A 23119-nucleotide genomic window follows, 5' to 3' on the forward strand; every position below is an offset into this window, starting at 1 on the left:
GAACCCAAATATTCCTCTGTTTAGAAAAGCTAGTTCGGTGGTTTATTTCATTCATTTACTCATTCTTTTAGTTATCTCTGCATTAATTCTGTTTTTTTCCACCAGTTACTCTGTATGTACTATGTTCCAGACACTAGGGGTGCAAGAATGAACAGGAAAATCTCCCAGCCTGCCAGGAGCTCACCTATAGTGAATATTCATTATACGCCATAGGAACTTTTGGCTTTAATCAGGTGCTGAGCCAGACCCACTGTTACATCTCACCAGAGTATCATGGCCATTATTGCTTCACTGTATGTGTGTCAGTGCCTGGCAGACTTTTATAAAGGTGGGAGACAATATTCTTCTTTAGCTTTATCAAATTCGGTATCTTTCCTCCCATTTTAAGCCTTTTGCAGTTTCAAATGGTGCAGATAGAGAGCCCTGAAAATGTATACTTGTACGTTTTTAAATGTCCCCTACTTTGCTGTAACCACCCCCTGTTTTCCAAATGCTGCCATTAGTGGTTACAGTAATCATCCGTAATGTTAGCCTCTCAGAACCATGGTACAGGAGCTTCTTTTCTAATTTCCCAGATGGGAGGGAACACATGTACATGCTTGTTAGAGTTGCAGAAACTGGAAACAGCACTGTGTGGATTTGTATTTTTGGAATTCTATGGGCTTGTTTAAGCACTCAAATTCAAACTTAGATATCCATTAGGAATCAAATACCATTTCAGGGAAATCTCATGTGCCATACCAACAGGAATAAAACATATAAAACGAACTCCTGGAAATAACTAGTTTCATATTCAGACTCATGTTTTATGTACTTTTTTCAGGATGCCAGATGATAAATGTTGATTATATAAACCAGGGTCATTCTGTTTGTTTGGAAGATTGTCTCTAAGCATTTCCGCTCTTTATTGAAATAGTAGTGAAATCGAAAGTTTAAAAGTCAGAAAGGGAAATAATTATAAATTATCCGTAGGCATATGGAATAAAGCCCCCAATTAAAAAGGATTTTGGTGGCCCCTGGTTCTTTGCAGTGTGTTTTTTGCAAGGTTATGTGATTCGTGATCATAGCCTCTAGCCTTGACCTTACATAAGAAATCTTAGTTATTGGGGAAAGTTTTCTGAAAGTAAATGTTATTTCTCTTTTAATTGTCTTTTTTGACCAATCTGACTCACATAGGGCTACTTCTACACTTAGATCATAAAATGAATTCGTTCCTATGAATGTCTTCAAGCTCAGCTTTAGCCTTAGTTTTAGATGTTTGATGAGTTTTAAAGTCATATTATACAATTGAGTAGTTTCTGTTTGTTGCAGACCTTAAGTATTTTTTACAATTTTCTTTTTCTTTTTTTTTTTTTTTTGAGATGGAGTCTTGCTCTATCACACAGGCCGGAGTGCAGTGGCACGATCTCGGCTCACTGCAAGCTCCGCCTCCCGGGTTCATGCCATTCTCCTGCCTCAGTCTCCCAAGTAGCTAGGACTACAGGCACACGCCACCATGCCTGGCTAATTTTTTGTATTTTTAGTAGAGACGGGGTTTCACCGTGTTAGTCAGGATGGTCTCGATCTCCTGACCTCGTGATCCACCTGCCTCGGCCTCCCAAAGTGCTGGGATTACAGGCGTGAGCCACCGTGCCTGGCTGTATTTTTTACAATTTTCATTCTCATTTTACAGAAAGGAAAGTTCAAAGTTGAATACTCTATCATCTATAAAAGAGCAAGAAGTGATCAGAAAGCTCAGACTTCTGACCTGGGCTCTCCTTTTTTTAGTCACTAGTTCTGGAGGACTTGGTGTATTAACAAGGCCAGGAGCAGGGAGCCAGCATTTAGTTTCTAGGCATCATTGGTGACAAAAAAATTTGTAAAGTAGGTTCCTGAAAAATCTCTAGATGTAGAGAATAAAAGTTAGGGATGAACATTCATTTGTTCACTGATTTATTCATTCAGCTAACATTGAGTGGTTTCCGTATGCCAGATACTGTGCTAAGATCCTGCTCTTACCCACTCATCCCCCTCCTCACCCAATTAGAAACAGAACAGGACAAAACAAAACTATACTTCTTATATCATGCCACCTAAAAATATATTCCAGAGGTATTGTAAATCTACAATGTAAAACTAAAATTATAACAATATAAGATTAAAAACTAGAAAAGTAGTTACAGAACCTCAGAGTTATTGACCAGATTTAACTCTGCAAAAATCTAAATTTTCTGTGATGGCAGAAGAGCCCTCAAATGAAGTAAAAACTCAAAAAGAGAAAATAGTTTTAGCACATGTGACAGAAAAAGGTTAAGAAATCCAATGAACAACAACAACAAAGACTAAGAACCTGAAAGCAAGATGGATAATGGATTTGACTAGGAAATTTACAAAAGAAATGTAGATGATCAATAAATAAGTAAAAAGTTGCTCAGCCTCATTCATTGAATCTAAGTGGAGATACCGTTTTCCAGATGTTAAAAACAGTGGTAACAGCCAATGTTATCCAGTGATTCAGGATGAGGGGAAGCAGTCTTATACAAACTCACAGGTCCAAATGTGAATTGTTGCAATTTTTAAAAATTTTTTAATTTGTATGTATTTATTTTTTTTTTGAGACAGAGTCTCACTCAGCCAGGCTGGAGTGCAGTGGCACCATCTTGGCTCACTGCAGCTGCCTCCCAGGCTCAAGCAATTCTCCTGCCTCAGCCTGCCGAGTAGCTGGGATTACAGGCATGCACCACCACACCTGGCTAATTTTTGTGTTTTTAGTAGAGACAGGGTTTACCATGTTGGCCAGGCTGGTCTCGAACTCCTGACCTCAGGTACTCCACCCACCTCGGCCTCCCAAAGTGCTGGGATTACAGGCATGAGCCACCGCGCCCAGCCTGTTGCAAAAGTTTTAGAAAATAATCTATCAAATTCTTTAGAAATGTAAAATGTTCATAATGTTTGACCCAACAAGCTCAGTTTTAGTTCTCTATTTAAAAATACAAGTCCCACTACTAACAGATGTGCACACACACATGTACACACACTGACACACACATACACACACAAAAGAATATTTATTGCAGCACTATCAAGTGGCCAAGAATTGTGAACAACCTGGAGTTTGTTGCTAAGGAAATGGTTTAATAAAAAATAAATCCATGCCATGAAATATTATGTGGCTATTTAAAAAGCAGTTGGTGGAGCGGTATGATTCCATTAGGGAAAACAAAACAGGAGGTTAAAGAGCTGTTATTAAAGAGGTTAAAGAGCAAATGTGTCATGTACATGTTTTTATGAGCATAAAGAAAGTAGTTTGAAGCTACCTACACATTGGTTAATATTGGTTACTTTGAAAAATGGGGGGCAAGGGAGGAGTGGAAGAGCTTTTTCTTTATAAACTTCTGTATGGTTTGACTTGGTAAGACAAGCCTAAATTTTGTAATCTAAAGTTTTTTTAAAAAGAAAGAAAATGGAAAGGGAAGTGGCCAAAGAGATAGGAAAAGAACAGCAAGAAAAGAGAGTTTGGAGAGGCAAGTGGTTACCCATGTCAAATATTGTTTACACATCAAGTAAGAAAAGGACAGAGAAGCATTTGGTGCATTTAGTGGTTACCCTTGGTGGGAACGGTCTTCATTGAACTTGTGGGTCAGTAGTAGGCTATTGTTGTGGGCTAAGGGATAAGTGGAAGGGAAGGGAATAGAGAGTGGGTAGATAACTCTTCCAAGCAGTCTGTGAAGGGGAGGAGAGAGAGGAGAGAGAATCCAAGGAACTCTGTAGAGTTCAGCAAGATTCTTTCCTTTCCTTTAAAAATGTTTCTTTTTTAGGATGGGAGAGACCTGTGGTTCTTGTCCCTGTGTATACATGTCACACTCATCCATCTTATAGGCACAAGAGAATGCAGAGCAAGGAGACTGAAGGTTCTGGAGTTGAGTAGGATGAGTGATGGCCAACTTCCCAGGATGAAAGAAAAGAAAGGGTGGCCTGACGGACAAAAGACATTGTATCTGAGGTTGAAGATACAATGGCAAGCTCATGAGTAGTGAGTCTTAAAGTCTAGGTGTGACCCCTCCCTCTCTTGCTGCTGGTGTGGCTGCTGAAACCTCCTGAGGACCTATGAACTGATCCAGAAATATAGGTCCATTCTTACCAGTCTCTATGAGTGAAAGATGTTAAGTGTTTAACAAATATTAAGTGTTTAGTAATTAAGTGTTTAAAATTTATATATTTGACTTGGAGCCACTACCAACCAAAAATAAATTAAGAGTTATTAAAATTTGGTATTCACAAATTAAAATCAATGTGTGCTACGAGATTTATTTTAATTCAGTATTTTATTCAGAAGCCTGGCAGACACCTGGTGCTTGGCAATAATCATAAAGCACGTGCACATAGTTGTAAATTCCACAATTTTGATTCAGGACACTTCATCAGTGTATCATCAGCATTGGCCTGAGTTGGTTATAATATTCAGTTCCTGCTATTCTTGCTTTTTAATTATAAATTACAGTAAGTTTAGTTTTATCATTATCAGTTTAGCTTATTGTGTGTTATTTGGTTAACCTCACGATGTTTATTGGTACATACTTGGATCAACAATGTTTTGTCTTATAGTGTTCTTATAACTAGACTTTTAAATATGTATGTCTTGTGGTTCGCATGTGAATCATCCATTATTATTTTGCCAAAGTAGATGTGTACCTAACCCCCTTGTCATTTGCTTGTATGGTGACACTCTTCATGGTGATATGTTTCCTGGGAATTTTTGCTATTTAAATAACTTACAACATACTGTCAAGGTAGGTGTAAGAAAATTACTGGATTTTTAATTTTTTTGATGTTTTAGGATATAAATTATGTTTATAGTAATATGTTTACTGCAACTTAATTATATTTTTGCTGAATTCTTTGTTACCACCGGGTTCACTACCTGCCCCTTACCCCCGAATGTGGGAACAAGTGAGATAGGTGGAGGTCTTTCGCTTTGCTGTGGTGGGCTTTGCTCAGAAAGTTTAAAATCCATCCCTCTAGAGGAGTGGGTAGGTGTGTGGAAAGGATGTGCTAAGCAGCTAAGCTAAAGTGGAATAAGGGTAACTCACAGTCATGGCTTCAATGCCAGTGGACTGTGAGCTTGTCACTAATAAGATGTTAGGAGAACAGGTGCTGATGTTGTGTTTTTACTTCTTGTTTAAGGATGTAAATGAAGACCCTGGAGAAGATGTGGCCCTCCTCTCTGTTAGTTTTGAGGACACTGAAGCCACCCAGGTGTACCCCAAGCTGTACTTGTCACCTCGAATTGAGCAGTAAGTGTCATTAACATTAGGTAGCCCGGTGCTACTTCTTGCTAACCAATATGTCTCATTCTTTCTTTTGCCACTCTTGAACTCTTACATTTATTTCTCTTCATTGACTTTTGTTTCCTTAAAAAATTCATCATATTAAGAGTTTCAATTGCAGAGTAAATGCAGTTAGTACTTGCTGCTACACCCTTTTGGCAAGTGTTATTGTGCATTTGGTAACATGAATACTGTACCTTTGTAGAGAGAAAAGAATAGGCAGACTGAGTCCAAAATTGGGACTCCTTCCAGATGTTCCCTGGAGTTCGAATAGTTGTAGCCCACAGTGGGCTGCTAAACATCTTTAAAATATTTAGCAAAAACTGACTCAGAAGTTAGTAAAGCTCATATTAAAAATAGGTAGCTTAAAAAGATAACATGTTTTATTTTGCTGCATCGAAGTAACTGTGTATAATTTTACACAACATTCAGGCTACATGGCAGAAGTAGTTTGATATCGCATTTGTGTTCTAACCAAGTAACATTATTCATCAGTAATGAATTTTGTAAGGCCTGGATTCATAGTGTGCGTATTGTGGGTGAAATGCTTTAGTAGCTTATTCTACTTCAAAGGAAGCTGCGGTTCATTGAAAATGGATTATAAGCAGATTTGGTTGGGAACTTCTGACAGGACAGATTCTTCATCAGCAGAGAGAGTTTTTACAGACTCTGATTGAAATGTATTATTAAACTTCTCTGTGAGTCATTTAGTCATAGTTGACTGATTTCTGTCTGTGAGTAGATGTGGTCACTATCTAGCATTCTTAGTAAAAATACTGAGCCATTTTTACACCTTCCCACCTTAGTTGCTCTAATTTATAAATCATGGACACATCATCTTAAAAACCAATATGACACAGCTGTTTATACTCAAATATGGGAGCTTATGAACATCAATAATCTATAGGCATTCTCTTTTTTTAAAATATATCTGACACAGCACTTAGAACAGGATTTTACAGTAGCAGGCACTCAATGAATGTTTAATTTTTGTTTTGAGACAGCGTCTCACTCTGTACCCAGGCTGGAGTGTATTGGCATGCTTATGACCAGCCTCAGCCTCCTGGGCTCAAGTGATCCTCCTACCTCAGCCTCCCAAGTGGCTAAGACTCCAGGCGCCACCATGCATGCCTAATTTTTTTATTTTTGTAGAGACCAGGTCTCGCTATATTGCCCAGGCTAGTCTCAAACTCCTGGGTTCAAGTGGTTCTCCTGCCTCGGCCTCCCAAAGAATGGTTTTTTTGTTTTGTTTTGTTTGTTTGTTTGTTTCGAGACAGAGTCTCACTCTGTCATCCAGGCTGGAGTGCAGTGGTGCAGTCTCAGCTCACTGCAACCTCCACCTTCTGGATTCAAGTGATTCTCGGATTTCAGCCTCCCGAGTAGCTGGGACTACAGGCACAAGCCACCACGTCCAGCTAATTTTTTGTATTTTCAGTAGAGACAGAGTTTCACCATGTTGGCCAAGCTGGTCTTGAACTCCTGACCTCAGGTGATCCGCCCGCTTCGTCACCCCAAAGTGCTAGGATTACAGGCATGAGCCACAGTGCCTGGCCCCAAAGAGTCTTTTATTATTTTTTTAATTGAAAATACTGACCCATATTAGTAAGCGATCAGTGGATACCAGAGGCAGTAGAATGATGTGGCATAAGGCACGGGCTCTGAGTCAAGCAGATCGGGTTTAAACCTGGTTCCTGCCGCTCACCAGCTGGCACAAAATATAACTTCTCTGAGCTTGTTTCCTCAGTCATAAAATAGACATAATAATACCTATTTCGTAGTGTTGTTTTCAGGATTATATTAATACTGTTTATAAAGCATTAATCACAGGGCCTGGCACTATAGCAAACACTCAGCAAGTAATAGCCATGAATGTTATTATTATTGATATAGTTCATAGGAGAAGAACGAGTGAGTGTTTAGCAGGGATAAGCTGGGGCAGAAAAAGAGAGGATGGGTAAATAAGGGAGCAAGTACCAGTTCTAGCGTAGCCACTCATTGTGTAACTAATGAGTTAAATTACAAAGGTGCTTTGGTGATGAGAAAAGAGTTAATGAAACAATTGCAAGATGTGGGCAATATGAATATATTAGTTAAGTTGCAGGCAATAGTTTGCCAGCTCAGAAAAACATTTGTTCCAGCAGCTAGGTTGTTTTTCTTGGAAGTTACTACACCTAATTTGCAAATAAACTTGCTAATAAAGTATTCTCACTCTAAAAATCTAAAATGTGTGGGAAATGATTAGGGAAAGGTATATTTTAAAAGTCATTTTTCCTGTCTCCAAAGTCCAGCTTTCTCATGTCCTTCCTCCTTTTTTTTTTCCTTCTTCTTTTTTATGTTAAGAACTCTCCACAGCATACCCTTTTAGATCATTTTTCGGTTACTTCCCCTCATATACTGTGTCCTTCAGCCAGACCTGAGCACTTGAAGTTTTCTTACGTTGCCAGCACTCTCTTGCCTCTGTACCTTTGCTAAAGCTGCTCCTTCCATGTCCAAGGCCCTTCTCTAACCCCCTCTTCCTGTTGAAATACTATACCCTTTCTAAGGCCTTATTCAAATGCCATCTCTACCAGCCATTTCCCCTGAGGACAATTAGTCTAGCCTTCCCCAGAGCTCTTTGTAACACTGAATTTATATTAATCTTATAATCTATATTTATATTATAATCTACCCATCATAGCTTTAATTGGTGATACAGATTATTTAAAATCTTTTGCTGAATTTCAAGCTACAGGACAAGTCTTTTCTTTAATGCCTTGCATAAATGCAATACACAGTTATCAGTTGCCTAATTGGCAGTCTTCTAGGTGAATAAGTAGTTCTCACCAAAATATTGGAAAATGCCTCACTGAAAGGTCTTGTACTTTTTTCCTGCTTGATACAAGTTCACTTGGTAGAACTACGTTTATAATACCAAAACAAACTACCAAACATTCTTATATCTTTTTTTCTTTTTTTTTTTTTTTTTTGAGACGGAGTCTTGCTCTGTTGCCCAGGCTGGAGTGCAGTGGCGCGATCTCAGCTCACTGCAAGCTCCACCTCCCGGTTCACGCCATTCTCCTGCCTCAGCCTCCCGAGCAGCTGGGACTACAGGCACCTGCCACCATGCCTGGCTAATTTTTTGTATTTTTAGTAGAGACGGAGTTTCACCATGTTAGCCAGGATGGTCTCTATCTTCTGACCTCGTGATCCGCCAGCCTTGGCCTCCCAAAGTGCTGGGATTATAGGCGTGAGCCACCGCGCCCGGCCACATTCTTATATCTTTAAGTAGAAGTTTTCAAAATGAGGTTTTAGAGAAAGATTAACATAAAAGAAATAAACTTGGGGTATGACTTCTATAAGGGCTTAGATATTTGCTAAAGTTATTAATACTTTTGATTAATTCTTCCAGAGTTCAGAGCATAGAACAGACATAATGCCATTTCAAGAGGGCCATAGTCATGGGATAGGTTTTGAGAACTGACTGTGCTAAGCTCTCATTTGTGTTCTGTGTTATATACTATCTTGTCAACTCTTAGCTATCCAAGCATTGATTATAGACTCAGACTTGGAGAGTTCTTTCAAGAGTCATAGGAAAAGCATCCCATGTGGACCTGCCCAAAGCCAATGTCAAACTCTTGCCCCAGCTGAGGCTTGTACTCCTTTTGGCTTCTGCTATGGCTCTTTCTAGGAAGTCCCAAGCCCCATGCAGTACATTCGACAGGGAGAGGCTCAGGGGAGACCAATAGTCCCATCCACACTGGGTAAAAATTACCAAGAGAAGGCTTGCATTCCCACCGTCTCCTCCATGGGCATAGAGAAATATCGTGGACCTGGGGGGAACCCTATTCCAGTCTGACTGTTCCTCTGTCCCAGCTTGTCCATGCAGTAGGCAAAGATATTATACTCACGTTAACTACTCCCAGCAATTGGAAAAGAAAAAGACTACTTTTGGGTCTTGTCATCATATGTAGGAAAAAATATTGATTTGTTGTACCCTAAAAAGACTACAAATTAGACAAACCTGACAAAAGGGAACATCTGTTAGATTCGTTGGTAGAAGACTCCGAAATGTATTCTAATTTGATGAAGCTCTGAAATGTGATCCCACTTCTGAATCTGTTTGCCCAGGGTCCTGGAATAGTTGTTTGGCGTCTCTGGCAGCCCTGCCGCACATGGCTGCATGCCCTTAACGATGCTTAGAGGCATATTGTTTACCGGTCTTCCACTGCGCATTTCTATGGCTTGCAGAGTAAATGCTTCTGAGAAGAACTTTGTGTTCTTGCACAAGGGACATTTATGAAATAAACATACTTCTGGCTCTATACATTTGTTTTCCAAGGAACCAAAACCAATCAGTTGAATTAGACATGAGTAAGTTCTGTTAATTTAAAAAAGAAAAAAGTCAGTGGTGAGCTATGTAAAAAAAAAAAAAAAAAGCTAGTAGTCAGTGATGCAAATTAGATTTTAGTTGAATATTAGAAAAGGGGAAAAAACAGTTTCTCAACCAGTTGCTTTTTTTTCCCCTGGCAAAAAAACTGTGAGTTTTAAGGTTACATCATCAGAGCTGGCGCGAAGCACGCTCTACCTTTCCCTCTTCCCCAGACTGTTGGCAGTTGTAGTAGTGAAACCAAAGGTGAAATGGGCATAAGAATCTGCATAGCACTCTTCCCCAAAAGGTATGGGCCCTTTTCTTGGCTTGAGCCACTTTGTGGGAGTGGTTTAAAGACAACCAGCTTCCTCATTCCCTGTGCTGTTCCCACTCGGTGCATAAAAAGAGGACTTCAGCCCTGAGGCAGACCAGGTGGCATCTTTCACAAGTACAGAATTTGTTTTTAGAACTTTTTGTTAAGTTACATCTGCCTTGGAAATGAGTACTCAAAACTTCCCAGCCCACAAACGCTCACTGTTATTGAGGCCGGTGTACCTGCAATATGCATGTTTGTTCTTTCAGGCAACAGAAACCCAATGAGAATCGACCACGTGTGAGGCCCTTTGCTAGGTGCTTCAGAGGCTGTCAGCATACATGAAATGTGGTTCATCCCGTGAATTTCCTTATAGTAATGGGATAAGAACAAATACGGCAAGGTGCGACTTGTGGTTTAATAGAAAAGGCATATTAATACATGGCATCAGAAGCCCCCCTGTTCCTTCACTTACTGGCTGGCAATCTTGGCTTAAGTTAACGTTTTTGAGCTTCATTTCATCTTCTGTGAAGAGGAATAAATCTAAGTTTCCGTTTCATCTACTCCAAGTCAGGAGGTAGATGAGAAAGACCCTGCTGCTGTGCTTGGCCCATGGTTGATGCTTAGTTAGTGCTCCTTGAGAAAATACTTATTAAGTCCTATAAGAGGTCAAGAGAGTGGGAGATCACATTTCCATTTGACTTGGTGGAGAAGGAGCTTTGGAAGATTATGGAAAGCCTGGCTTTTCTAGAGATTAAATATTCAGTACTGTAACAATAACAGATATGTATTTGTTTAGTACTTTAAAATATTCAAACTGCTTTTCACTTTACCATTCCATCTGATCCTCATGATAGTATGCCTATCATATGTTTTATAATATAGCTTTTTTCTTCTGTAAGTTGGAGTTTTTAGATCCTTCCTTGTCTCCTTCACTGCTTCTACTTCCTTTTTTCAACCCATTAAATTATGCTAAATTGCGCTTCCTGTGATAACATCTCTAGATACTTTCGTGACATTGCCTGTTTGTGGATGACACCCAGATCCCCATTTCTAATCTCAGCTTTTCTCCCTGCTTACAGATCTGTTTCTCTAACCACTAGATAGACATGTCTATCTGTATGTTCAGTTGACACCTCAAATTCAAAGGCCCTGAAACTAAACTCATCATTCCCCCAATAAGGTAATGTTTCTTCTTTACAGCCTATTTTTATTCATGACACTCATGTCTTCTTGGTGCCCAGGTGGTACATCTTAAAGGCATTGAACATACCTCCTGCCCGTTAGCCAGCCAGTTGTTTTGGACTACAAACCACTCTCCACAATGTCTCTGAGTATTATTATTCCTACTGTCATTACCTAGTTCAGTCTTTCAGTTGCCATGGGTCCTGACGGACTCTTCTAGTTTCTTCCAATTTCAGTTTTTCCGTGCAGAACTGTCACTGTCCTTCTGAAATAAATTCTAGTCCTGTAACGTCCTTGCTGAGAAGCTTCAATGCCTCTCTGTTGCCAAGCGAAGTAAATGCACAACTCTCCATCTGGCATTCAGCGTCTGCGATACAGTCCTGCTCGCTTTTCCACTCTAGGCTGGACTCTACGTGTATCCTGTTGTCCAGCCAAACTGAGAATTTTGTGATTTCCTGAACACACCTTGTGTTTTTTTCACTTCCATACCTTGCTCAGGCTACTCCTTAGACCAGAACATTGAATTTATTTACCTCCCCCGCAGGGTCTGTTAAAGTCCTGCTCATGTTCTTAGATCTTCTCAGTCACCGCCTCCTCCATGGAACTTTTCCTGACCACCACTGCCTGCCTCCACAATGGCACCACACTTTTTCCCTCTGTGTTTGTGCCTCCTTTGTCGTATTGCCTCCCTGGCCTCTAAACTCTTTAAGGCCTGGGTCTCTTTTCCATCAGTTGAGGGCTGATGAGCCACAGCCCATCTCTGGCCAAGCTGGCCCTAGCCAGGCCCCTGCCCAAGTGCAACCACAGTCTCCATTGACAGGTCTGGCTGGAGAGGCAGAAAGCTGTGACACTATGTGCATGTTAAGACAGTGGGTTTTCACAGTCATTTCTTGTTGTTGTACCTTGTGGCTAGCCAGGAGGATAGCTTCCTTTATGGTCACTTGTTCATGTTTCTGAGAGGTGGAGCCCTATTTCATAAGAGTGGTTTATCAGCTGAATCCTGGAGGTGGAATATGACTTTGATCTCCTGTGACCTGTGTGACCTCATATAGCCCTGTTGGCATCTCCAGCTCCCCTCCCCTGCCTTTACCCCACAGCGTGCCTGGCAGCACACATGTTCTCTTGGAATATTTGGATAGCCTGGGATCTACAAGGGCTGGGATAAAGGGAAACTTGGCGAACTGAAAATTAAAATAATACTACTTAAAATTATGGCTGAGTAAGGATATTAAATTCAGACAAATTGGATCAAATACATTTTTTAAAAGCAGTAAGCAAGTTCAATATATTGGTATATGTGATTTTATTTACCACCAAATTTGATAGCTCAACAGAATGGAACATTTTCATTTTAGATGCTTAAAAGATTTTTAGAGCAATTAGAAAACTTGTATAACTAACAGATACACATTTTAAAGAAAAAAATTCTTGCCTTAAAAAAAAATCTGTATCAGTCATCTCAGAAAAGAGACCTTCCAGATCTCATGTGTTAGGATTTAAGTAATAGAACGTAATAGTAAACATGGTTTAATTTAACCTTACGCCTGTTTTCTTGAGTCAGTGAGATAATCCTATAATAAATATTGTGCTCCTGGAGAGTTTTTTCTTTACTCCTTTGATAAATAGACGGTCCTGAGTATGCTAAGGCAGCCAGCTCTCAGGAGAAGATGTGTATTTGATTTTGGTAGAGAGAGCTGTCTTATCCTCTAGGGACTTGAGATGTTCGTTTTACTAGTCTGGGAGGAGGGCCAAAAGGGTTCTTCGTGACTTAGAGTGGAATTCTGAAAAGTAAGTTCAGCAAGTTTTCATTAGTGAGTTTGGCCTTTTGTCTTGCCTGTGCCTCCCAAAAGATCAAGAGCTCAGCCTTTGCTTTGAAATATTACAAAAAAGAACGAGAACAGAATTTAGTTGGGGGAGAAAATCAATCAGCCCCAAAATATCATATTTTTGGAAACATTCTGGTGTAGAACTCCCACCTCCCTAGCCACTTAAGTTAGTGATATCTCAGTGTTTTTATCTAGCTTCCTTTTTAGGCAGAAAATACACATTTAGAAAGACGATGTATATAAATCTGTGATAACTCAAATCTCACTGGTACATGTTTCTTAAACTTGTTTGACCCTTAAGTTCTGTCTTAAATTTATTTTGAGTCTTGGGGAAGTTCTGTGCCTTATTTCTCTTAAATGCTATACTCCTCTCTACAGCACAATAATTAGTCTAAAGCTATAAGATATACTATATCTTAATTTAAAAAATCAGGCCTAGCACCTTTCTGCAAAACATCTCAAGGGTTTCGTGCAGAATTTTTTTCTGCCGTGAAGATGAGAAATTCATGATTTCCAGTTTAACACTATCTCTTAACAGCAAAGCTCTTCACACCGATCATTACTGTTTTATGCAGTTGCTGTTCATTTATATTTATTCACAAGTAGGAAAACATTCCTCAGTGGAAGGTCTGAGATGCAAAGTGCTAGTTAACAAAAACGTTGAGCAAAGAAATCAGAAAGTAGAAGGGAAAATGCCCCCAGGATGTCCCAGAACTGTTGGAAGATATCAACCCTCAGATTGAGAAAGTCCAGTGAATCTCAAACAGGCCAAATAAAAAGAAATTGACACCTAGACGTATCATAAGGAAACTGTACAACACCAGAGATTAAAAATAACCAAAGTTGACACAGTATGTTTAAAGGAATAGCAGATTGACACAGACCTCTTTGAAGATCTAATGAGAGCCATAGACTTCACCCCAGAAAAATATATATGCGTAAAAAGTTTAAATATAGTTTGGAGAGTAACACACCTTCCCCTGTAGCCAATTCCTAAACCTCGTTTAACAATCTATATTCTACAGTTCAGTTCTGCATTTTTAATGTCTTCCATCTTGTCTCATACTAGAATAGTCACTATATCTTCATATCTAATATTTAAAGTGTGAATTATCATCTAACATTTCCTGTCTTCCCATCCCCCAAATCTACACTTCTCCCATATTCTTTATTTTTATTAATGGCTTTACCCTCTTTCTAATGACCCTAGCCATAACACCCAGGCATCCTATTTTTGACCTCTTGGTATTGCTTCCCATATCTAATCAATTGCCAGTTCATTCTGCTTGTACGTCATCTCTCATGTTCATCTCCTCACCCTTGCCTCGGTCTGTTTCAAGCCTCTAGGTATCTTATTCTTTGCTAGATTAATCTTAATAAAACAGAGCTTGATCCCTCTCACTTCCTTGATACAACAGCCTTTATGCCTCTTTACAGGACAGACCATGCAGGAAAACTGCATATGATCTTACACTCTCTGAGAAGCCTCAGTGCCCAGCACACTCACAGCCTGCTGTGGGCCATGTGCCCCAGATACCTGAGCCATAGGTAGTAGGACCTGGGATAGGTACTATAGGAATTATTCTTAATTTGGAGGAAGTGTAACTATGTTTAAAAATTTTTATTCAACTGGGCGCGATGGCTTATGTCTGTAATTCCAGCACTTTGGGAGGCCGAGGTGGGGGATCACTAGCTGGGAGGCTGAGGCAGGAGAATCGCTTGAACCTGAGAGGTGGAGGTTGCAGTGATTTGAGAATGCGCCATTGCACTCCAGCCTGGGTGACAAAAGTGAAACTCCATCTCAAAGAAAAAAAAAAGAAAAGAAAAAGAAAAAAAAAGAGATGGAGACCTTCCTGGCCAACATGGTGAAACCCTGCCTCTACTAAAAATGCAAAGATTAGCTGGGCATGGTGGCACACGCCTCTAGTCCCAGCTACTTGGGAGGCTGAGGCAGAAGAATCTCTTGAACCTGGGAGGCGGAGGTTGCAGTGGACTGGATTGCACCACTGCACTCCAACCTGGTGACAGACCGAGACTCGGTCTCAAAAAAATAAAAATAAAAATAAAAATAAAAAAATTATTCAACACCTCTTAGTGTTTTGTTGCAGGAGGACTCTAGAGTCCTGCAACAGTTAGCCATATTGCTAGATGTCTTTCTGTATTGTGTCTTGATTATTCCAGTTTTCTACAAGTATTGACTGGGATTACAGATGTGCTCTGAGTGACATCCTAGAGATATTCTAGCTGTGTAGCTGTTGAAACACTTTCCTGTTTTCCTTTAGTTCTTGTGGCTTTATATTAAACTTTTATCCTTTGCAATGACTTATCTGAGCTACTGACATCTCTCAGCAGGAATAGTAACTGGTCTCCTTGCATCTCCTTTTTCCCCACTTTAGTCTAGTTGCCACATTACAGACAGTGGTTGTCTGAAAACACAGATCTGATCTATCATTCTCTTGCTTAAAAACAGAGTTTATTACTTTTCCTTGTAATAAACAGAGTTTATTACTTTTCCTCGTAAATGATCACTCATCAGCTTTATCCAACCCAATGCTTTCCCTGCATCTCTCAGGCATATTTCTTTTTTTTTTCTACCTATATCTTTTTCTATTCTCAAGTTCTGGCATTTATTTCTTCATACTGTCTTGAAGTCTGAACTCAAAGTCTTTAATTCCTCCTATCCTGTTGTTTCAGTGACTTTCCCCTTCAATCCTTTATGTCAAACACTTGATGGAAGTAGAAACCAATGTATAAAAAAGGTAGCTTCAGGTTATAAAACAGATGGTCATCAAAACTGTGAGACCATTATTCCAATATCTTCCAAGGATGAGGACCTTTTTTTTAATGTCAAAACCTTTTATATGGGGATGGGAGAAGGGCTTGACTACAAAGAGGCAGGACAAGGCAGTTTGTTTAGAATGATGGAATTATTCTCTGTTGTCACGGTGAATATGTAACTCTACACATTTGTCAAAACCCATAGAGCTGTTTATCACAAAGAGTAAATTGTACTATGGGTAAAAAATAAATTTCAAAAATATTTCATGGATTCCTAGAGATAGAAGCAATACTTGTAGCATTTCATTTTAATAAATGAATTCAAAATGCCTTTTAAATATACTTGTATTTTTTAATCACAACAGTATGAGTATATATATGAAAGATGAATACATATATGAATACAATATGTGCATATATACACACGTAACACAAGTGTATAAAAGATATCTGTAGCTATGTGTGTGTATATACACATATGTATACATATGCATCGTCTTAGCTTGGCCTGCCATAACAAAATACCATAGACTGGATGGCTTAAATGGTAGAAGTTTATTTCTCACAGTGTGGTTGCTAAAACATTTCAGATCAAGGTGCTAATATATTTGGAGTCTGGTGATGACCCTCTTCCTAGCTTGCAAATGGCCACATTCTTGCTGTATCCTCACACAGTAGAGTGGAAGCCCTCATATCTCTTCTTTTTCTTATAAAAGTACTAATCCCATCATGGGGACTCTACCCTCATGACCTGATCTAAACCAAATCACTTTCCAGAGGCCCCCCCCTCCTAATACTGTCGCATTGGGGGTTAGGGCTTCAACATGTGAATTTTGGGGGCATAAATATTCAGTTCATAACATACACATATAGTATATGTGTGTATACATCACACACATACACACACACACAGAGCATTTATTCAGTCTTCAAATAATGGTTGGTGTGTGATCATGTAGTAAACTTGTTCTAACAACCCTAAACCCCCACGATGCCATGAGGCCAACAGATTGGGAACATTTGTTATAAAGGATATATAATGAATGATCATTTTTCCAAGAATTCTGTTGTTCATATTTATTGATATTTGCTTCAATAAGAACACATTTTAACTTCTTTCTTGCTCTCGATAGCTAACATAATATAATTATGATGTTAGGAAGCAGTTTTTACCCCTATTAATTGCAGAATGAGAGATTCATGAAGACCTCTCGTACTCTGATGCCTCCCCACCCAACATAAACATCTAGGTTTCCTAATTTAGTTCATGGTGGGGACAGAAGAACTCCAAAAGGAGTAAGGCTCTAGGGTATTGAAACCAACACTTCAGAGCTTTCCTCTTGTGTTAGGACGGTGACCTCATTAAGCTCATGTTGTTCACAGCACTGGTTCCTCCAGAGCCCCTGGCTCTCAGATTTTCCACGATTTTCTCATATCAGTATGTTTCTGTCTAGACAATGATCAATGATTGGTCTGTTGTATTAATAAAGCATCATTTACTTAGTTTTCAGGGCAGAATATCAATGTGGATGAGGGGTATGTCAGGTGGATTTTAAAAATAAAGTTGTTCTACTTCATCTTTGCTGTAAAAGGTATGTTATATTATGTCCACAGCATGGTTTTAAAGGGTAATTATTTAGTATCTAAAGTAATGGTATGGTTCTTGATTACAAGTTTGGTGTAAGTAGGCAGTGACTAAGGCTCTTCATGTGTAAAAATCATGTATAAAGTGGAGCTCTGTACATTGTTGTTGTTGGAGGAACAGTCTAACATCAATGTTTTCAGAGTTTACTATGTGAAGTTTTATTAAAGAGCATGTAATTTGATCCTGGTATGTCTGATTTTGAGTCCCGTAATGGGACTAATGATCATATTGGAGTTTTTCTAGACTTGTTAAAATTCAGACACGCTGTCTTTCACTAGCAACACTAATGACTTAATGAATAGGGAAGGCTTTAGTTTAAAACAAAACAAATGATGGGTTAATATAATATTGTAAATAGGACTATAACAGGGAATGAACCTCCTGTCTGTGAACATTATCTTTTATAGACAGCTTCAACAAAATAGAGGTCATTTTTGAAAAAGCCTGAAATCTACCTTGGCAAATTTCAGCTGAACCAAACCATTAATTTGAAGAGGTTATATATATCAGTAGAAAATTCACTTTACTGACAACCTTTTTTCCCTACATGCAAAGAACTTCCCCTCCCACTTTTTAATCCCTCCCCTCCCTACTCCACCCCAATCTTTAAAAAGTATGATGTCAGATTGGGTTTCTTTGTGCCAAGTTTTTATCCTGGAACAGATTTTTATAGCCATGTTTCTCTGAGAAAAGGAGTTTATGACCAAATGGTGATAACACTTCCATGTTTTCATTTCCTCCTCTGACCTAGTACTTTTTTCCTAACTTTAACTTTGTCAGAGTTTAGCACAACCAATTTAATGTGTTTTAAAGCTAAAGGAAATTATTTTGAGAGCTTTTAAGGATTCATTGACTATAATATCATCATATATTATTCCTTGAAAAAAAAACCAGATTATGGAGCATGATATTTTAAAATTTTAGATTTTTGTGTTCATTCAGTATGAAAACCCTTCAGAATATTTGTGTGTAGATAGATATTTTGGTATTGGTCTTTATTATTTCCACCCCGCTAGAGTTGTTCACCAGAGATTGTTCATTTACTTTTTTGAAACTCTTTCTTAAAAGTGTAGATAAACTTGGCCCTGTCATTTAATGTTAAGGGTGAAAATGGTGGAAACAACTGAAATGGTCATCAGTAGGGAGACAACCTAATTGTCCGTTGACAGATTAATGGATAAAGAAATTTATATATATATATAAAACAATGGACTATTATTCAGCCTTAATAAAGGAAATGTGGATGAACCTGGAAGGCATTATGCTAAGTGAAATAAACCAAACATAGAAGGAAAAATACTGCCTGATCTCACTTACAGTGGAATCTAAACAAAATGTCAAATACATAGAAACAGAGAGTACAATAGTGGTACCAGGGGTGGGGAAGAGGTAGGAAAATAGGGAGAAGTAGGTCAAAGAATGCAAACTTGCAGTTATATAGGATGAATAAATCTAGAGATCGGATATACAGCATAAGGACTATAATTAGTAATGTTATATTGTATACTGAAAATTTGCTAAGAGAGTAGATTTTAGGTGCTTTTAACACACACATACACACACACACAAAAAAGTAACTGGAAGGTGATGAATATATTATTTGTTTTACTATAGTAATCATTTTACTATGTGTATGTATATGAAAAACATCATGTTGTATATCTTAAATATATACAATTGAAAAAATGAAAAAAAAAAAAACCCTAAACATCAAAGCCATATTAGCTATTTCTACAGGAAAATATATGTATGTGGATACGGATGCTGGATACTACTAATGGCTAATACCAATGAACACTCATGTCACATGTGTTAAGCACTGTATACCTGTTAGCTCATTCAGTTCTCACAACAACCCTATGAGATTGGTTGCCACTATTGCCCCAATTTTATGATGACAAAACAGAGAGAGGGTCAGAAACTTGCTGGAGTCACATATCTAGCAAGTGGTAGTACCAGCATTTGAATCTAGGCAGTTTGGCTCTAGCAAGATTAACAGTAGAGGTCAAAGGGAAGCCCTATTGGTAATGTTTTAATTTGGGGGTGGGGGGGCGGGTGGTGAATCTAGGCATTTTAATGAGAAAATAAAAATTACTTTGTTTTAAAAAATTAAAATAATTAGCTTGGAATAAATTTACTAGATATTTACAAAGTTATTAATGACATATACACTTTTTGATGGAACCTCCATTCCATATTCCAGCAGGATGAATGTTATTGTTTGCAGGACTGCTGAACATTTGGTAATTGTCTGAAGTACTATGCTGTAATCCCTCTCATATACCACATGGTTTCTCAACTTCAGCACTATAGACTATTTTGGGCTAGATAATTCTTCTTTGTTGGGGGGCTCTCCTGTTCATTGACGGATGTTTAACAGTATCCCTCAATGGGTGTCAGTAGCACCCACCAACCCTAAGTGGCCTCTACACACTAGATGTCAGTAGCACCCATTAACCCTGAGTCATGACAATCAACAAAGTCTGTCATATCCCCTGGGCAAGGGTGGGGGCTTTGGGGATAGTGGTGAAATCATCCCTAGTTGAGAGCCACCAATCTCCTGCTGTCCTTTAGGAACCTTTAAGAGCCTTTTTTTTTAGCTGTGCTAAGCTTTAGAAAATCAATCCTTCACAACATTGAATTGTTTTCCTTTAGTGCATGCCGAGGTCATGCACAGCAATTAGAGATACAAATAAAAGACTGGGTCCTGCAGTACTCTCCAGTTATTATCCTCTTCTTATCTTCCCCCTAAACTCAAAGCCTTCAGTGTTCACACACCACATGTGCTGTACAGCCAACCTGCTTTAGACCTCTCCAGTTCACTGTCTACCTCCTGTCCTCTCTCAATCTCAGGAAGGAAGACCACAGCCTCTACTTGGTGCCATAAAGTGTGGTTTTCCATTTGTGTTTTTGATCTTTTTGCTACTTTCCATTCCACAGATAAATATTTCCTAGTCAGTTCTCAGTTTCCTCACAGACTTTGTTGATCAGAGCAGTTTTAATGTTTACATTTGGGGGCTGCTTTTTGTAGCCTTATTGGAAGGGCCCCCCAACATTTTAGTTCCAAAGACTAACATATTTCAAAGACCAACAGGCATAAAGCCCACTTTTGCCTTTTGCCCAAATTCTTAATCCTCAGAAGATAAATGTAGTTCATTCAGAAGTAGAACTTCATCTCCACCCTCAACAGCCTCTTTACCTTCTATCCTGACCCACCTGCCCCTCCCATGATGATCAAGTCTTTGCTGAAACGCAAAGGCACACACTGGTTAAGACCACTGCTTGGCAGTAACGTTTGGATTTGAGCCCTGGCTGCCACTTTGTAGTCGTGTGAACTACTGGACGTTACTTAATTTCTGTATAACTCAGTTTCTTTGTCTAGAACCCTCATGGAATCTTTGCCAGGATTAAATGAGAGAATGTGTTTAAGTGTTTAGCACAGTGCCAGGCACATTGTAAATACCTGATGTATTACAAGTTGCTGTTCTTGCTATTACTGTCATCATCGTCAACATCAACATCTTCTTCTGAATCCTTCTTTCAAAATGTTCAGGGACCCCAATTTTTGAAATTCCCTCTAGATACTATGCACAAGGACCTTAGGTAATACCAGTCACCTGAATTCATTTAGGATAAACTAGTGAGGAAAATGTAAAAACAGACATCTGAAGTGAGGGACTAAATATTTCTCTCAGGGATCAGCTCTAGACTTTGCTTGAGTCACAACCCCACTTCAAACCTGAGAGTCTCATGATAGCTGTTACCATCCACAGCCCCTCTACCCCCAGATAAATTTGCATTTTCTTCAGAACATCCATGGACTTCCTTATATATGAGTCCAAATGCTTTAGGGATCCACTGACCCTGAATTAAGACTCCTTCTCTGAAGTTTTTATTGAGATAGCAGTGAGATGTCCACTGGCCATGACAGTGATATGCTGGCCAGGGACAAGAATCACAGACAAGAGCAGTCCAGAAGTCACGACCCTGATGACACTGTGCTGAACCTGTTGCAAACATTGTTTTATTCAATCCGCGCAATAAACCTTTGGGATCAGAATTACTGGCTCTCGAGACACATGGAGATATGAAGGCACACAGATGTTAAGTAATTGTCAGAGGTCAACAATGAGTGTGTGGCAACAAACAGGATTCAAACCCAGATCTGTTAGCTCGCAAAGTCCTTGGTCTTACATGCTACCCACTGCTTCCCTGGGGGGGGGGCTCTGGACCATGGAGGTCACACATCAGTGCTCCCAGTGTGGTCCTCAGAATACCTGCCTCAACATGAGGTTGGGATTTGGTTAAAATTGGATTTCTGGGACCACCCACATTCTGAATCTAAAGTATTTGTGATTTAAAATCTAAATAAGTACCCTTAGTGATTTATATACTTACTAAACACTTGAGAATCACTGATCTTTCCAATGTGGTATGGCTTATAGAGAGTGCTGGACAGAACTGAAACGAAGGAGAAAGACGAAGCACAGACAGAAAGAGCTGGGAGGATGCCCCGCATGTGCTCATATCTGTAAATACTCATCTCTTCTCCTTTGTCTCAGCCCTTGCTGTTTAAATCTGGACCCTTATATTTTTCAGCTATTTGGCTCCAGCCTCCCCTTGCCTGACTCCTGGCTTTGTACGTTACCTCTCTTTCCTGACTTTCACTGCCTTTTACAAGTTGCATTTTCTGCTCATTTTTGGTGATACCTACTAAGGGCCAAAGGAAAATACACTGTAACAGAAACCTAAAATTAATTGTCACCCTGGGTTTAAGGCATTCTGTCATTCTTTCCCTTTCCTTCACTACTTTTTGTCTCAGCCTCCTCTTTTATTTATTTGTTAGTAGCAGTTTTATTGAGCTATAATTCATGTACAGCTCACCCATTTAAAGTGTACAGTTCAGTGGTTTTCAGTATATTCGCAGAGTTGTGCAGCCATCACCACAATCAATTTTAGAACATTTTCCTCACCCCAGAAACGAAATCCCACACCCTTTGCAGTTACTCCCAATTTCCCCCAACCCTCCGGCCCTTGACAATTACTAATTTACTTTCTATCTCTATGGATTTGCCTGTTCTGGACATTTTATGTAAGTGGAATCATATAATATGTGGTCTTTTGTGACTGATTTCTTCTTTTTAGCATAATGTTTTCAAGGTTCATCCATGTTTTAGCATGTATCAGTACTTCATTCCATTTCATTGTGGAATAATACTCCAGTATGTCAATATACCACATTTGATTTATCCATTCATCAGGTAATAGACATTTGGATTGTTACCACTTTTTGCCATTATGAATAATGTTGCTGTGAATATTCATGTTATAAGTTTTTGTGTAAACACATATTTTCAAATCCTTTAGGCGAAATGCCTATTCAGACTTTTGCCCATTTTTAAGTTGCTTTATTTTTCTTCTTATTGAGTTGTAAGAGTTCTTTATATATTCTGGATACTAGACCTTTATTAGATACATAATTTGCAAATATTTTCTCCCATTCTGTGTGTTGTCTTTTCACTTTCTTGATGGTATCCTTTAAGTCAGCAGACTATTCTTAAGCTCACCTGTTGAAGTTCCTCTTGGCTAGAGTCCTTGTCTACTTCCCACCCTCATCATATTTTAAAGTTTTTCCATGTGCATATTAGATTTTCCTACATTAGATCATTTATGTCCCCAATAGAAGATCCAAACTGCCATTTCTTAGTCTCATTGCAT

The 23119-nt window shown here is 39.0% G+C and overlaps 1 protein-coding gene across 10 annotated transcripts in view; it reads left to right on the forward strand.

Moving 5' to 3' along the window:
• The window catches only part of BABAM2 (BRISC and BRCA1 A complex member 2), a 463266-nt gene that overhangs the window by 248454 nt on the left and 191693 nt on the right, over positions 1–23119 (forward strand). For all 10 annotated transcript variants that reach the window (XR_003122373.1, XR_003122371.1, XR_003122372.1 and 7 more), the window contains one exon: positions 5164–5273. Coding sequence is in view for 7 of the 10 variants with exons in the window: in XM_025405839.1 (XP_025261624.1) it covers positions 5164–5273 (110 nt within the window). In the remaining 3 variants the exon portion in view is untranslated. The remainder of the gene's footprint in view (positions 1–5163; positions 5274–23119) is intronic.

The sequence above is a fragment of the Theropithecus gelada genome, chromosome 13 (assembly GCF_003255815.1).
Source record: "Theropithecus gelada isolate Dixy chromosome 13, Tgel_1.0, whole genome shotgun sequence".
Classification (NCBI taxonomy): domain Eukaryota; kingdom Metazoa; phylum Chordata; class Mammalia; order Primates; family Cercopithecidae; genus Theropithecus; species Theropithecus gelada.